This window comes from Mollisia scopiformis (assembly GCF_001500285.1).
Source record: "Mollisia scopiformis unplaced genomic scaffold LY89scaffold_23, whole genome shotgun sequence".
In the NCBI taxonomy this organism is placed as follows: Eukaryota; Fungi; Ascomycota; class Leotiomycetes; order Helotiales; family Mollisiaceae; genus Mollisia; species Mollisia scopiformis.
This window is the reverse complement of record NW_017263603.1, coordinates 2,767-20,666: the sequence shown is the minus strand read 5'-3', so window position 1 is coordinate 20,666 and position 17,900 is coordinate 2,767. Positions and strand designations below refer to the sequence as shown.

Sequence of the window (17,900 nt, the reverse complement as noted above, 5' to 3'; positions counted from 1 at the left end):
GGATCTCCATTCCTTTACTACAAATATACTCGACATAATCTCCTCCACGAAAAGTCCGGGGAGCTTGGATGGCCAGTACCACGAGCTTCATCTTCCGTGCGGGTTCTCTTGAAGTCGAAATCATGGTCCGACGCTTGCAGAAGTTCGAGATTCCTCAACACCAGGTTGAGCAAACGAATACGTGGCAATGTACCGTACCTCCTTTTATGTCTTGGCCCAAGAGTTGAGTGTTCTGACCCGCGTCAAACTTTAGATTAGACCAAGCATTGTATCCGATAAGAAAATTCGTGCCTTCTCTTATTCAGGAGCTTTAGAATTGCTCCCTTTTTCTCTCTTCCGTTTGGCTTCCCTCTCCCAATATTTCTGATCCTCTAAGGCATCATCTCTTGCTCCCGCTTCTCTTTCTTCTTTGCATATCTCTTCTCACGTTTTCTCCTCGCCCTATCTTCCTCTCTTTGCCGACGTGCATTGTCGTCTTTCTGCTCATCATTTAGAGGTATAGGTCCTTTGCCAATGGCTTCGAGGACCGAGAAAAGACGCTTTTGAGTAGGCTTCAAGAGCGATTAGTTGGCTGCCATAGCATCGACAGTAGCAATGAGTAGTAACGCACGGACGGTGAAGTTCGCATCGTTACTAGCGACATGCAGTATTCGATCTCCAGTTGGACATTTCAGTAGCTTGAGAATATCTTCTAGCGTATGTCGAAAGGCAAGATCGAGCGGATGTTGAGCGGCATTTTGTGTGTCTAAAATATAGAGAGGATGGAGATCTACCTTAGTAGCTTTCAAAAAGCCGAGATCATATTTTCCACCGTGAACGACAAGAATGAAATCTCGACCCGAGACTAGGCTTTGGATCTCTTTATTAAGATCCTCGAGTATAATATGCTTAGATTAGGCATAACAAACTTTGCGCGATATTTTTTTGAATCCTTTTTCGGGTCCGATAAAGAATTAATGACCTTAGAATAGAACATTTAGTCTATAATCGTTACAAGGATCTTAGATACTTGTTTATAAATGTCGAGTGTCGAGTATAGAGAGCTCGACTTGAAATTGCGTATTGCTTGTCACGTTAGCAAAGTTCGGATTCTCGACATCAAGACTAACTATTAGCAGGTCCTTAACGAAACAGCTCGATGTCAAGTTCTGTCCTAGAAACAAGTAGTCAATGCAATCTTAGTCCAATGTTTGTCGGCCAAGCTTAAGATCAAAAATGTGACGAAGGACGAGTAAATCCTCGCGCAATGCGCCTTTGTGGGGTAGTCGCGGTAGCGACTGCATTGCAACTTTATTAAGACTTTGTATTAAAACTTTATCACAAGATAACAGGAAAAAAGGGTGCTGCATAAAGTGCGATATGATTTCGGGGTTTCACGCTATCGTTGCCCGCAGGCGGAACGCCATTAAGAATTGGACTACCCCTTATGCCGGGCGCTCCGTAGAGTCTACCGAGGGTCTGCGCCCGCCAAAATAAAGTGTGGTCCGAGCGCCCGTCTAGTCTAAATGAGTCGAGTCTAATAAGAGTTCCTACCCCCTATGCGCGGGCGCTCTCTCAGTTAGAGTGCAGGATGCGGCCGCGCCATTGGGCCCAGGCGCGGCTGACTAAGCGTCTTCAAGTAAGAGTGTATCAAGTGAGAGTGCACTTTGCCTCGCCCACCTCTACAGGCCTCTTGAACAGACCACGCGCGCGTGATGCTTATCTATAACCCTACTCACAAGATTGTAATATGCCTGGCTTGCAAGTCAAGTATCATCCCTAAGATAGGGAGCCAGGAGAGCCACCTGCGCGCCGAGCCACACCGACTTTCCGGTGATGCTCTCAAAGCAACAATCCAACGTTTAAATGATTACAACCTAAGGACTGTTAACGAGCTGAGGGACCGGAAGCCCCGTCCTGAAGACTCGTGCGAGCTGATTGGGCACCTTGCTTACTACGATGGCTTCCACTGCCTACAGCCGGACTACCTGTACTGCACCCGCTACCCCCGGAAAATGAAGGACCACGTAGCTTCTATACACAAGATAAAAGCAACTAAGCACCAGAAGAGCCCCCTGTGGAAGGCTTGCACGCTCCAGACGTATTTTACAGGGCATGGAAGGATCGATTACTTTGTAGTAGTCGATCACGAAGAACCGGTAGACAAAGCGCTAGTAGATGGGGGGTCAAGTAATGAAGAGAAGGCCTTGTTTGAGAAGTTGGAGGAGGATTACTACAATGTAAAGGGCGACCTCGAAGACTAAGCTAGTATCGTCCAGGGCTTTAGGGATTCCAGGTCAGAGAGAGTGCCCTAGCTCGAGCGGACCGACTTCCCCTCGCACCTGGCTCGGCTGAAGGACGCGGAGATCAGGAGCTCGTACGCCCTGCCGCCAAAGAGAGTGCTGGATGCCGATGCTAAGGATGCTGAGGACCCCGACTTGGTCCGGATTCTGGTTGCGGCTAAGGCTCTCTTGCGAGACGCCTACTAGCTCTGTAGCGACACCTCGCTAGAGCGGAAAATAACACAGTAGCGGGCTAACATCCTCAACGAGTTCTATACTAGGGCGTCCGGCCGTTCAGATGGCTTCCGGTATTACAAGAACGCGTTGATACTTACTACGTACTTTACCACTATAAAGCAGCTACTAGCGTACTACTACCGGGTTGTGTACTGTGAGGAGGGCTACTTTACGCGGACTCAGCCAGACTAGAAGCTGCCCTAGGACATCATCTAATCTACTGCTCAGCAAGTTCAGGCCATGGACGAGATTATGGAAGCCCTAGCTGTTGCGGATAAGGAAGAGGCCGAGTTAGCTCTCAAGCATGCCATTCGGCGACTCTACCTGGCCCTAATCTGCCAGACGGTCGGGAGCGTGCCCTTTAAGTCGTCGGTCTTGAGTTTCTGCGCTATGCTTAGTCGCAAAGTGCGGGGTAGCGGGGTAAGTCAGGGCCAGTGGATGGAGCCGGGGAATTACAATAGCCACTTGTCTGCACTGACTTGGACGGCCTAGCTCATACTAGTTGATTACGCCTGCTTCTAAGAGCAAGATAACGAGGACTAAATCCTAGTCTTTTTGGCTAAGATCTGCAAGAGATTCTTCCAGCAACTAGCCGAGACGCCGTTTGGGCACATTCTATAGTAGCGGCTCTATCTTTTTAAGGTTATTAAGGGGGAAGTAGCCAAGCACTAGGCCCGCTAGTCCCTCGATAGTCAGACGGTCACCTACCGGGGCACCGAGCTACAGATAGCCTAGATCCCGTAGCTCGTCCTATCCGAGTACTAGTAGGCGCATACCCTGCTCTATAAGGAGCTGCTGTTTAAGTCAGGTGACTTGACCCCAATGCAGTCCTGGCGGCTAAAGGACGACTTAGATCAGGACGACTTTGGCGGCTCCTAGCTTACTCACTCTTATAATACCGAGTTCCTTAACGAGGCTAAGCTAGCCTTGCTCTGGCGAATTCAGAGCAAGAGTGAGCTGCGGGCCATGTTCCTGATCGCAGCAGCAGACGAGAGCATGCAGTTGCATTCTAAAGCGATAGCACTCTATGAAGTGCACGCTCAGGACTTCTTAAAGCGTTTACTTATCCTCTGTTATATTCCCGCTAGCTAGCCATTGCGGGAGCCTAAGCTACTGTCCATTACTTGGTGCAATACCGCCCGCTAGCGCCACTTGTTCATCTGGGAGAAGCTAGTCATACTGTATACGCAATACCACAAGGGCCAGCAACAGTCGGGCGCGTACAAGGATAATATGCGCTTCTTGCCTAAGGCAATCGGGGATCTCTTGCTCGACTACATCGCCTACGTGCTACCCTTGCGCCAACTCTTCCTCCGCTAGCAGACGCCCGGTGCCCTCATCTCGCCCTACCTCTGGGCCAAGCTAGATGGCACCGTCTGGCCGGACGGGACGCTGACGACCTGCCTGACCAAGGCGTGTGCCAAGGCCCAGGTGCCGCGGCTGCACACGTCCAACTGGCGCCAGCTGGCGGCGACGATCTACAAAGAGAAGTTCTTAGCCAAAGAGCGGGCCACCTTTGATCTGGAGGCTAGTATAGTAGAGGAGGTGGCGGACGAGGAGCTAGAGTTAGTCGCCATAGCCGAGCAGAGCAACCACAGCTACCGCACCTTCAACCAGGCCTACGCCGGCACTACCACGCTAACTATGAGTGCCCTACTGCACCGCAACTACCGGGCATCCGAGAGCTAGCGTACGTTCTTTCCGTTTGACTACGTTCTGTAGGGAAAGCGGCCACGGGGTGCTTTAGAGATACTGTCCCTGCGAATGCTCGATGCTTCTAAGCGTGGCCAGGTGCGCAAAAGGGGCGCTTATGCCGAGGCCGACTTGCTAGCCGTAGCACGAAAGCTATACAACCGGCCCGACTTGCACTTCCGGGTCCCAGGCCAGCGGAACGGCGTGCTTGCCATCCTAAGACCCCGGCCAGCCGAGCAAGTGGTGCTAGTCCTCGGGACCGGCTCGGGCAAAACACTGCCCATCATGCTGAGTGCGGCTGTAGCCGATGCCAAGACCACGGTCTTGGTTTTGCCTATAGTGGCGCTGCGGGGTGACATGCTTAGGCGCTTGCATGAGGTCGGCATCCGGCCCTTAGTCTGGTCTATAGAATGCAAGCAGTCAGCTTCTTTGGTTATTGTCTCAGCCGAGGCCGTGTGCACGCCAGGCTTCTTAGAGTACTGCTATGCGCTGGTCAGCCGGCAGCAGCTCGACCGCATTATCATCGATGAAGCGCATCTCACTATTACCGCAAGCGACTACCGGCCTTGTATAGCCTAGCTAGGCTAGTACGTCCGACAAGTTAGGACCCAGACGGTCTAGCTAACTACCACGCTCCCTCCTGTAATACAAGAGGAGTTTATCGAGCATAATAAGCTTGTAAAGCCCTAGATCATCCGAGAATCGACTAATCGGCCGAATATCAAGTACATGGTCAGCTTCGAGACCGGGCCTAGCGCTCTAATCGAGAGAGCTGCCAATTTAGTGCAAACATATTGGCCTAAGCAAGAGATCTTCAACCACGCCCGAGACAAGATCATTATCTACTGCCGGACCCGGGGAGAAGTAGCCCGACTAGCTAAGGTCTTCTACTGCCCTACGTACACGTCCAAGTCGGGCACTAAGGAGGAGAAGGCTGCCATTATCGCCGGCTGGCTTGGTAATAGGGATCAGCCCGTGATTGCAGCTACGTCTGCTCTGGGAATCGGGTTTGATTACCCCTACATCCGATGGGTGATCCATGTCGGTGCACCTAACAAGGCTACAGCCTTCTCCTAAGAGTCGGGTAGGGCTGGCCGGGATGGGAGTAAGGCCTCTTCTATCGTTATGCTCAGCGCCATGTGGCAGCCGCGACTCGAGCAGGGCTTGTCCCCGGACGAGGCGGCCATGCAGCTGTACCTAACCCAGCAATACTGCTCCCGAGGCGTCCTAAGCCAGTTCTTAGACGACCAGCCGCACTAGCGCTGGTGCATGCCAGGGGAGGAGGCGTGCCAGGTCTGCAAAGAGCCCCACCATGAGGCCCGGCCTCTTGATTTGAGATTTGAGTTGGTGGCGCCAGAGGGAATAGCGTCTACCGGCCCTACAGAAGTGCTGCGGCAAGACTACGTCCAAGACCAGGTCCTCGACCGCTACGAGCAAGATTTGGAGGCTCTAGCCGGCACATGCCTCTCTTGCCGCGTACAAGGCCGCAAATTCGACCATACCCCGCAAAGCTGCTCCCGCCGCTTCCACTGGATCCGTGCCAAGGACGAGGCCTACCAAGCATGCAAGAGCGAGGGCCAAGAGTGGATTCAGCGGTACGTAGCCTGCTGGAAGTGCTATTAGCCGCAGGATCTTTGTCGAGTAGCCGACCCGGACTCTAAAGAGACTAAATGCCGCTTCCCGGATATAGTCATGCCGCTCTGCTACGGAGTCTAACCATAATTACAGAACGGACTTAACCCCAAGTCCGTTTATTTTCCCATACAACCAACTAGCGTGGATTTGCCGAGGAGGCCAAGTCCATTTAGCTAAGTCCGTTTATTAGGGTTACGTCCAAATAAGCTCGGATGAGGCTCAAACTCGAGTATGAGTTAGGCCCGGCATATGCGACGCCAGCCCCATTAAGATTTCCACCAGAATACCATTATAAGGTGAGTTTTGCGAGGAGACAGTTGTCGTCGACGATTTTTGATGGGGAAAGCAGATGTACAGGCCAGGTCAGCCAAAATGTAGATCCCAAGCATAAAGTGAGTATAAAAGCATAAAAGCATAAAATCGGAAATTATAGCCAGCCATTACACGCATGGGTTCGAAGTATGGATTTAGAACGCGTTAAGTAAGGAGACGCGTAGAGTAGTTAAAGCGACGCGAGAATTGCAAGAATTTCGAGTTAAAGAGTTAAGTCCATTTAATATATATCCACATAATGGAGCCGTTTATCCATTTCCTAGTACAGGGGGTCGTTGTGTGTTGCGAATGCAAGCATGCCGTGTTGCCTAGTCACGTCGATGCCCATTTAAAGGACGAGGAGAAGCACAGGGCCGTGAAAGCCGACCGAGAACGTATTATTAAAGCCATTCAGGCCATTCGGGGGTTGAAAACCAAGACAGCGGAGTTGAACCATTTAGTGTTTCCACCAGTAAATAACCCCCCCATCGCCACATTACAATAGCCCCGAGAAGACGGGTTGAAATGTCAATTGCAAGACGAGTATAGCAACTAATGCTAGTACATTGCATGTTAAGTCCGAAAAATCCAAGAGCATTGTCGTCGAGTACATTAATGGGAGAACCCGCAGAAGAAAGGCCGGCTAGAGACAGGGAGAGAAGTGTAAGTGCCGTGGCAGACCGGCGTCTATTGCCAGCATTTTTTTATCCGTAGACCGGGAGCCCAGTTTTTTGAGGTTTAAGTAGCAGAATCTAGTCTAGTAATCCTGTCCGGAGACGTTGATTTGGAGGCCGCAAAGACAGAGTTAAAGCAAGCTATGTAACAAGCAGAAGAGGACATACGGCGTCAAATTACCGAACCGGAAGCAGCCCGGGAGCCAAATCCGTGGTTACGTCGAGTAGGGTGGGTTGAGCATTCGGAAGGGTTTGACCGGACGGAATTACGGGCGTTAGTTGCACCCGTGAAGGACGACGAGCTAGAGTTAGAAGTATTATGCCGAGCGTTTGATTGGTTAATTTAAGATGTATAGTATTATTGTATTCGACCGGTGGTTGGGTTAGAAGCATTGTTTGAGGCGAACCGGAAGGAGGTGAACAAAGACGTCCGGATGCCGTTTGATAGTTGGATGGATATTACTACTGTTATGCGGTATACGGAGGTTTGTAAGTAGTTATTACGTTATATATTCCGGTCTAAAGACATCGAGCCCGAGAAGCGGCCGGCGTACGAGTTGACGGAACGACAGCAGATGTGCATTAAGGACGTGTAGACGAGCATTGAGGAATTTGTATGGTGGAAGGAGGAGCAAGGGGGAGCTTTAGGAAGCGGGGCGGACGAGGGAGAGTCGGACGAAGAGATTGAGTGGATGGGCCGGATTCAAAGGCATATTTTACGGTTCTAGATGGCATTATTGAACTAGCCGTTGTAGGACGACGAGTACAAGAGCGTGTTAATTAGTGGACTAGCCGTTTTGGGGATGCGGGAGGACGACGGGTGGTTAGATGCCGAGGATTATACGCTCAAATATTCGGCCGTGATCAAGTTGGCCCGGTTAATAGTAGTCTAAGAGGCGTATAAGCGGCGTCGAGAAGCTATTGAGTAGTATGAGAACTGTAGTTTGAGCACAAAGCAAGCTAGGGAGAAAGCATCAAGCTATTACGTTTTAATACGGGGCTTGGTTAGCGCGTTTATAGCTATGGCCCACGATAGCAAAGATCCTAAGCCAATGCAGTAGTTATACTATAGTCGGTCATACGGTTTTAAGATTCGGTATACGACCACTGCCGAAGAGAAGATCTAGTGGATTAGGGATGATGTTTTATATGCTAATATGCGGTTTAGTATAAGCTAGTTCCGAGGTATAATTCATAGGTTAGTTGGGGAGGTACGAGAGGAGTTGTTTGAGAAGTTAATAGTAGTAAGGATGAGTGTAGACCAAGAAGTGGATATAAAGCAAGTACTACCGATCTATTGGGACAAAATGGTAGATTAGCCATCCGAAACTAGAGTTGAGTGGTCGTTTTTAGACGATGAGCGGAACTAGTTTGTAGCATACAAGCAATAGTGGTTATACGAGCGGGTATACAAGAAGGAGGAGTTAAGAGAGCAGTTTATGTATGCGGGGAAGTTAAAGAAGGAGGCTATAGCCGCATATCAACGTTACGTAGAGCGGTTCCAAGAGTTATTGTAGGGTTTAATGCATTTATGTGGTAGGCAGCTAGCTAGAGCACTAGAGTTATTAGGAATACGGTGGAAGAACACAGCGTACGGTGGAGTACAGAACATTTTCATTAAAGAGGGTTTAGTTACGTTTGTAGCTACATACCATAAGGGGTATCAGAGCAATAGAAACATTAAAATCGTCTACTAGTATTTGCTACGAGAAGTGGGGGAGTTATTGGTGTATTATTTGTGGTTAGTTTTACCATTTTGGGAGAAGTTGTAGTTCTAGATGACGGAGAAGCCGAGTAGTAGTCTGTTTTTGTGGGGAGATAGTCAGAAGAAGGAGCACCGGTAGTGGACGAGACCGAAGCGAAAGTAGTAGAAGTCTAGGGAAGGCGATGACGTTTCCAGAGAACAAGAGAGGGATAATTAAGGAGAAGAGGGTGAGAACGAGGAGCAGAGAGGTTAGAAGAGGTTGTTAGCCCAACGGCAGTCCTGTTCGTAGACGTCCGAACGAGCTCGGAAGGTTTTAAAGGAATCCGCTATAAGATGGATGGGTGTAGATGGGTTAAATATTAGTAGATATCGACAGATTGCTATTGCTATATCTCGGAGGTATTGCCGAGAAGACAAATTTAAGGAAGAGAAGAGTAAGTTAGAGGAGAGTAAGGGTTAGAACGAGGATAATATAGATGGGGACGATCTATGGGATTTGCAAGCCGGTTACAAGACTCATGTTGCAGGCATGATTTACGTTCGGGAGTTAATAGAAGGTAACAATTCCATTATTAGCCATCGTAAGAAGTTCCGACGAGTTAGCCACATATAGCATTGTTTTTTGGGGTTTCCGTTAGTATACTAGGGTGTTGGGATGAGTGGGAGAGCTAAAAGGAAGCGGCAAGTGTATGAGGAAAAGATGCAGGACGCGCAGTTAGCCCGGTGGAAGCGATTGCGAGGAGTAGACATCTATGCCGAGTTGGAGAAGATGTTAGGGAGCGAGGCCCGATTTCGTGGATTGCAGGAGCCCGTATTGAAAGCCATTATAAAGCACTAGAGCCCTATTGTAGTAGTAATGGGAATAGGGGTTAAGAAGACGTTGTTGTTCTAGTTGCTAGCTAAGAGTATGAGTTCTGAGACGACAATAGTCATTAGCCTATTGGTTTCATTATAGGACTACATAGTAGAGAGATGTTAGCAAGCCGGTATTTCGTGCGTTAAGTAGGACGCCCGATAGTGCCATTCCCCTAGCCAGATTGTTATCGTCACGCCGGAGTTAGTAGTTAGCAAGACGTTTGGGACGTTTTTAGACCGGTTACAAGGATTGCATTTATTAGAGCGGTTTGTTTTTGATAAGTATCATACGCTATTAGATAGCATAGCCGAGTTCCGGCCTAAGATGCGGTAATTAGGCGAGTTAGTAGAAAGGGGAGTGCAAATGGTTTATTTAACGACAACGTTGCCACTATATACCAAGCTAGAATTTATAAATATTATGGGGATTAAAGCCGACGATGTTTATATATTCCGGTCCCCAACTAGCCGTCCGAACATTATGTATTTCGTAGTTGAGTACGAAGAGGACGAGTTTAGGAGAGGAGATATTACAGCGGTTTGTAGGTTAGTAGAGCAAAAGTTAGAAGAGTACGCCGCACTAGCAAAGATTATCATATATAGCAGTAGCATTATCACTACCCAGGAAGTAAGTAGTGTATTAGATTGCTATGCATATTACCGAGATGTAAGTAATACCGCTGTTAAAGACGAGATCCGGAAGGCGTAGGAGAGTACAGATGGACGGGTTATCGTTACCACTAATGCATTTGGATTAGGCATTAACCGGCCCGATGTTCGTGTTGTAGTTCATATTGGGCCCATTTACTAGATGCGGAATTATAGTCAGGAGAGTGGACGAGCCGAGCGAGATAGGAAGAAGAGTAAAGCTATTATTTTGATGCCGGTTGGAAGATAAGAAGCATTGTAGAAGGCACATGAGCAAGCATAGCGGTAGCCAGGCAAGTTTCACATTTCCATAACGGCAAAGGAGAAGCAGCGGATCGAGCAGCAAAAGGTTGAGCGATTTGTGAGCGATACGACGTGTCGACGGGTTTATTTAGACCGAGAGATAGATAGGAAGATGGATCGAGTAAGGTATGAGGACGAGGAGGAGCGTTGTAACGTATGCTAGGCAAGTAATGCTATAATAGACGAATTAGAAGCGCAGCGGCAAGCATATACCCGCCGAGAGCAAGAGAAGCAAGACCGGTTAATAGACAGTGCCATTGATATGCTAACCAGTAGTATTCCATTTTCCGAGGTTCCTAGCGAAGGAGTTAATAGCAGTAATAGTCCATTTCCTAGTTCGCCCCTAGGACATTCCCAGAGTAGTACCGTAAGTTTTAACCAGGGGTTTATGGCAGACCGGATTAGTCAAGGAGAACGTATTATATTCTAGTCCTAGCAAAGCCAGCGGTAGCAGCAGCGGGTCTAGGTCTAGGCACGGAATCGGCAAGCAAGTTGTAAGGTGTAGGATTTAGAGAATCGTTTAGACTAGTGGGTTGGGAAGTGCCCGTTGTATTACGTCCGGAAGTATACAGGGAGCCTAGTCGATTTCCGGCACAAGTTAGACGAGTGTATGGATCTAGAGCAAGAATTGGTTTGTACGGAAGTCTAAGCATTACAACGGATCTAATTTCAGGAGTATACAAGTTGTTATGATTGTAGCGTTGTACAGTAGGTTTGCACCAGGTGGGAAGAGATCCGGGAGGGTAACCGGAAGTTTGAGCGGATCCCCGGGGGAGTATATCAATATGTAGGGATCGTACGGCTAGTAGTAGCAGCCATTATAGTAGTAAGGCTATTAGAAGTCGTCGACGAAGCGGTTTGGTTATATATACGGACAGAAAGCATTTAGGGGGCTAATGAGAAGTTAAAGGCAAGTAAGGAAGCCGAAGTTAAGAAGGGGATATTAGTATGGTTTGGGCGGAGGGTAGTTTGGGGGTTAGTCGAAGCAAGTATTTTATTACAAGTGTTTTACCGATTAGCGGTTAGGTTAGAAGGGTAGAAAAGAAGAAATAGAATCGGTATATAAAGGAGATAATTAGGGTTAAAGAGTTTTTTAAGAAAAGAGAAGGCGTTGTAAAGGTTAAATAATATTTATAAAGGGTTATATAGAGTTAGGAAATCCGGGTTAACCCCTACCCCCTATGCGGGGCGAGTCTTTGATTCAGAGTTCAGGTGGCGGGGTGGATGGTTGGCCCGTGTGTTGCTGATTAAGCAGCTTTTGATTCAGAGTTCTTCGGGTGAGGGTTCACTTACCCTAGCCCTCCCTAAGTTCCTTACACCTCCCCCGAACCTTTAAATATGAGCGTCTTTTCTTACAACTCAGTTCACCAAGTAGTTGTATGTCGTATTTGTCATTCTTGTATTGTTCTAGGCAGTCGAAGTCAAGAATATCACTTACGAGCAGAACTACACCGACTATTAGGCGCGGAGCTAAAGACGACGCTTGAATTGTTTAGTACTTACAGCCTTAGAACCCTCGAGGAGCTGAAACAGTGTAAGCCTCAAGCCGAGGATGAATGCCAAGTGATCGATCATCTCGCAGTATACGATGGGTTTTATTGCCTGTAGCCAGAATGTTAGTACGGGACCCGCTATGCCCGTAAAATCAGAAAACATACGTCTTTTGTACATTAAATCAAGGCTACTGTTTATAATTCGTTTGTACAATGGAGGACAGTTAAGCTTCAGATATACTTTACTGCGTTTAGGCGGATCGATTACTTTGTAGTCGTAGAGAATCCTCAAGCTAGCGTTATACGCCAGGGCTCTTCCCTTCCGCTAACACAACCCGAACAAGAGCTATTTAAGAAGCTAGAAAGGGACTATAAAGATGTAGCACGTGATTTGGAGGAGTAAGCTAGCATTGTCTATGACTTCGGGGATTCTCGATCAGAGAGGGTTCCGTGGCTCGAGCGGACGGACTTTCCATCTCACTTAGTTAGGCTGAAGGACGACGAGATTAAGAGCTCGTACGCCCTGCCGCCAAAGAAGGTGCTGGATGCCGGTGCTAAGGATACTAAGGATCCTAATCTCGTTCGAATTCTAGTTGTAGCTGAGGCTATTTTAAGAGACGCGTACTAGCTCTGTAGCGACACCTCGCCAGACCGGAAAATGACACAGCAGCGGGCCAATATCCTGAACGAATTCTACGCCGGGGCATCAGGAAGGGCAGACGGGTTCCGGTACTACAAGAACGCGTCGACGCTGACTAAGTACTTTACCACTACGAAGCAGCTGCTGGCGTACTACTACCGGGTCGTGTACTGTGAGGAGGGCCACTTTACGCGGACTCAGCCAGACCAGAAGCTGCCCCAAGACGTTATCTAGCCTACTGCTCAGCAGGTCCAGGCCATGGACGAGATCATAGAAGCCCTAGCTCTTGAGGATGAGGAAGAGGCTACGCTGGCGCTCAAGCATGCCATTCGACGGCTCTACCTCGCCCTGATCTGTCAGACGGTTGGGAGCGTGCCCTTCAAGTCCCCAGTGCTCAGCTTCTGTGCTATGCTTAGTCGCAAAGTGCGGGGTAGTGGGGTAGGCTAGGGCCAGTGGATAGAGCCGGGCAACTACAATAGCCACTTGTCTGCCTTGACCTGGACGGCTCAGATGGTGCTCTTCGACTATGCCTGCTTTCAAGAGCAAGAAGATGAGGACCAGATTCCTATTTTCTTAGCTAAGATCTGCAAGAAGTTCTTCTAGTAGCTAGCCGAGACGCCCTTTGGCCACATCTTGTAGTGGCGGCTCTACCTCTTTAAGGTGGGCAAAGCTGCTATTGCTAAGCACCAGGCCCGGTGGTCCTTGGACGGTCAGATAGTCGGATACCGAGGAGTGGAGCTGCAGATGGCCCAGATCTCGCAGCTGGTCCTGTCTGAGTACTAGCAAGCCTACTCTCTGCTCCACGATGAGCTAATGTTTGGTGCCCGAGACTTAACGCCCATGGAATCGTGGAGGCTGAAGGACGACTTAGACCTGGACGATTTTGGCGGCTCTTGGCTCTCGCATGCCCACAATACCGAGTTCTTAGAGGGTGCTGAGCAAGCTCTGCTCCAGCGGATCTAAGGCAGCACTAAGCTTCGGGCTATATTCTTAGCTAATGGGGACGGTAGATGCAAAGCTCTCAACCCTACAGCTATAGCCATCTACGAGGCACACGCTTAGGACTTCCTTAAGCGGCTATTAGTCCTCTGCCACATTGCACCTAGCCCCCCGCTGCGGGCCCCAGAGCTGCTATTAGTTACGTAGCGCAATACAACTCGCTAGCGCCACTTGTTCATTTGGGAGAAGCTAGTTATGATCTATACGTAATACCATAAGAGCCAGCAACAGTCAGGCGCCTACAAGGACAACATCCGCTTCTTGCCTAAGGCCATTAGCGATCTGCTCCTTATATACATCGCCTACGTTTTGCCTCTACGACAGCTCTTCCTCTGCTAACAGAAGCCCGGTACCCTACTCTCTCCCTACTTCTAGGCCAAGCTTGATGGGAGCGTCTGGACGGACGAGGCTTTGTTAGCCTGCTTACGTAAGGCTTGCACCCGTACCCAGGTGCTAGCACTCTACAGCTCTAACTGGCGGCAGATGGCAGTATCGATCACAAAGGAGAAGTTCTCAGCTAAAGAGCGGGCCGATTTCGAGCTTAAAGATGGCATAGGAGAGGAGATCGAGAACGAGCTGGATCTTGTGGCCTTGGCTAAGCTCAGCAACTACAGCTACCATACGTTTAATCATGCCTATACTAGCACGACCACACTAACTATAAGTGCCCTACTACACCGCAGTTACCGGGCGTCTGAGAGCTAGCGGACGTTCTTTCGGTTTGATCATCTCCTCTAGAGAAAGCGGCCTCAAGGGGCTTCGGAGACGCTCTTACTACGAATGCTAGATGCTTCCAAGCGTGGTTAGCATCGCCAGAAGGGTGCTTACTCTGAGACTAACTTACTGGCCGTAGTACGGAAGCTGTACAATAAGCCCGACTTGCAATTCCGGGTCCCCGGCCAGCGGAATAGCGTGCTTATCATCATGGGGCCTTAGCCAGCCGAGCAAGTGGTTCTGGTAATAGGAACCGGCTCTAGTAAGACGTTGCCTATTATGACTAGTGCTACCGCTGCAGATGCGGGGACCACGGTCCTAGTTCTGCCCATGGTGGCTCTGCGGGGTGATATACTCAGGCGGTTTCATAAAGTGGGCATCCGGCCCTTAGTCTGGTCTATTGAGTGCAAGCAATCAGCTTCCCTAGTCATCGTATCAGCCGAAGCTGTGTGTACTCAAGGCTTCTTAGAGTACTGCCACCTCTTAGTCAGTCGGCAGTAGCTAGACCACATTGTGATTGACGAGAGTTATCTTACTATTACCGCTAGCGACTACCGGCCTTGTATGGCCCAGCTAGGCTGGTACGTCCGGCAGGTCAGGACGCAGACGGTCTGGCTGACTGTAACCCTCCCTCCTGTAATGCAAGAGGAGTTTATCGAGCACAATAAGCTTGTGAAGCCCAGAATTATCCGGAATTCGACTAATCGGCCCAATATCAAGTACATAGTCAGCTTCGAGACCGGGCCTAGTGCTCTAATCGAGAGAGCTACCAATTTGGTCTAGGCGTACTGGCCTATACAAGAGATCTTCACCCACGCTCGAGACAAGATCATTATCTATTGCCGGACTCGGGAGGAGGTAGCCTAGCTAGCTGAGATCCTCCACTGCCCTACGTATACGTCCAAATCGGGAACCGAGGAGGAGAAGGCTGCTATTATCGCCGGCTAGCTTAGTAATAGGGATTAGCCCGTGATTGCAGCTACGTCTGCTCTTAGAATCGGGTTTGATTACCCCTACATCCGTTGGGTGATCTATGTCGATGCGCCTAACAAGGCCACTTCCTTCTCTTAAGAATCGGGCAGAGCTGGCCGGGATGGTAGTAAGGCCTCTTCTATTGTCATACTCAGCGCTACGTGGAAACCGCGGCTCGAGCAGGGCCTGTCCCCAGATGAGGCGGCCATACAGCTGTACCTAACCCAGTAGTACTGCTCCCGTAGCGTCCTTAGCCAGTTCCTCGATGACCAGCCGCATTAGCGGTGGTGTATGCTAGGGGAGGAAGTGTGCCAGGTTTGTAAAGAGCCTCACCATGAAGCCCGGCCTCTAGACTTAAGGTTTGAGTTGGCAGTGCCAGCCCAAGTGGCCTTCACCGGCCCTGAGGAAGTACTACCTCTAGAAATGGGCGGATTTGCGGCGTAAATCCAGAATCCGTAGGCGAAATGACCCTGGATCAGGGGGAGGGCACAGACCAGTTCACTATAAATCCTGCACCATAAATCCAGAATGGTCCTAGCGCTGGGGGAGTCCCCTCTACGGCTACTAGCGAGCAGAGGGGGGAGATCTGACCATCGGGGGCCATGGGTGACCCTTTTATTTACTTGTCGGAGTGGCAGGTGCTGCTCTGTACGTCTTGCGGCTACTGCCTCCGGCCTGGACGTGACGTCTGGGTTCGACACCTGAGGCAGCACCCGCACTGCTTGAAAGGGGCGTCATTGAAGGCTCTCGTGGAGCTGTTTAGCAGCTACGACCTACGGGCGGCAGAGGCAGAGCTAGCGCGGCTGCTAGCGAAGGCCATCCCGGGGCTAAGGCTCCTCGACGGCTTCTAGTGCCTGACCTGCTCAGCCCACCTCACAAGGGATTGCAAGTCGATGCAACGGCACGTGTCGAAAGCCCACCAGCAAAAGCCAGCGTTGTATGAGAAGAGCCCTCTGTGGCGGGGGTGCAAGCTTCAGACTTTCTTTGCTAAGAACCGCTGGGTTCGGTATTTCGTGGTAGAGGAGGGAGAAGCAGCTACTAGAGGGAGCTCCGAATGCTCTTTTATAGCTGGCTTGGATTCGAGGGAGGCAGACTTCTTTATGTAGCTTGATGAGGACGCAGCTATTATAGGTGAGGATGCCAAAGCAGAAGCTAATACCGTTCATGGCTTCGGTAGCTATAAATCTGCTGTGGTGCCGTGGCTTCGACGGACGGGCATCGAGGAGCACACGCGGGGCTTGAAGAAGGACGAGATGCACACCTCTTTTGCGGTGCCAAAGAATGCCGAGAGCGAGCCCGAGCTATTCTTAATGCTGGAGGTCATAGACGAAATCTTCTCAGAGGCACATAGCTGGTGCTTCGACGGCCCAGACTGTATGCTGACCTGGCCACGGCAGCTAGCGTTGAGCCGTTTCCATACTGGCGCTGCCCCGGGGCAGAAGATACGCGCCTTCGACCCCAAGAAGGAGCCTAATACGCTCAAGACCAACTTCGGCTACTGGAAGCAGTTCCTGACGTTCTGCTACCGGGTCGTCTACCGCGGCAGCCACTTCACCACGGCCGACGACGACCAGCGGACCCCTGAGAGCTGCATCCAGCTCACGGATGCCCAGGAGAAGGCGTGGGAAGCGGCCTTCCAAAGTGCTGTCGAGCAGGACCGGCCTGCGCTGAGAGATGCTATATCCGTCCTCTCAATGGCGCTGATCTGCCACGAATTTGGAGGCAATCGGTACAACTCCCCACTGCTCAGCTTCTGCGCTATGCTCAGCGTCAAGCCACACACCAAGACTTGGAAGGAGCCGGGTAACTATAATAGCTGCTTGTCTGGTGTGATCTGGGTTGCGCAGCTCATTATCTTTCACGCTAGCGCCTGTCTGGAGAAGGCGGAGCTAGGTGATACACTCGAGCGCATTGAGCAGTATTGCGGGCGGTTCTTGAAGCAGGACACCGAGACTCCTATAGGCGAGATCCTCGGCTGGCGCTTACTACTGTTTACTGTCTTAAAGGAGGTCGTTGGGCCGCACCAAGCACAGTGGGATGTAGACGAGAAGGTTCTAACCTACCGGGACGTTGATTTGCATATAGATCACGTGCCGCGGCTCTTACTCTCCGACTTCCAGCAGGCCCAGTACCTACTCTACGACGAGCTAATATTCGGGGCCTAGAACCTCCTGCGGATGCGTACTTGGGCTTTAAAGGACAACTTAGACGCTGATGCCTTTGGCTGGTTCTTTAGCTAGCACCGGGAGAACGTTGAGCTAGTAAAGCCGCTGGTGAGGTCTTTACTAACCATTATCCAAGACTCGAAGCCGTTGCGGGACTCGTTCCTGGATGCCACTACGGATGGCACTAAGGTCTGGCGAGGGAAGGCGATTGAGCAGTATGAGGCTATAGCTAACGAGTTCCTAAAAAGGCTCTTAGTCTTAATCTACATGGGTTCTGGCTAGCCTCTGCGCAAGAGTGAACTATTCTCCGTTACCTAGCGTAACACCTAGCGGCGGCGAAACGTCTACCTTAAGCACGGGCTAGTTATACTATACACTACATACTACAAAGGTCAGCAGCAGACGGGCAAGTTTAAGGATAATATCCGGTTCTTACCTGCACCCGTTGGAGACCTCTTGCTCGACTACTTGGTGGTTGTCATCCCGCTCCGCCAGGTCTTCCTTCGCCAGTCTGCCCCGCATACCATTATCTCTCCGTACTTGTGGTGGCAAGACGGGAAGGTCTGGGCTAACAACCGGCTCACGCGGTGCATGG

At 50.2% G+C, this 17,900-nt stretch overlaps 2 protein-coding genes across 2 annotated transcripts; both read left to right on the top strand.

Annotated features, from left to right (window-relative positions):
* Positions 1–16,211: 16,211 nt before the first annotated feature.
* Positions 16,212–16,929, top strand: LY89DRAFT_688678 (uncharacterized protein; the record flags this gene model as incomplete). Its single annotated transcript, XM_018215754.1, has 1 exon — positions 16,212–16,929. A coding segment is annotated over exon 1 (246 nt), but the record flags the coding sequence as incomplete, so codon positions are not given.
* Positions 16,930–16,969: 40 nt separating this feature from the next.
* On the top strand, positions 16,970–17,514 carry LY89DRAFT_688677 (uncharacterized protein; the record flags this gene model as incomplete). Its single annotated transcript, XM_018215753.1, has 1 exon — positions 16,970–17,514. A coding segment is annotated over one exon (159 nt), but the record flags the coding sequence as incomplete, so codon positions are not given.
* Positions 17,515–17,900: the final 386 nt, after the last annotated feature.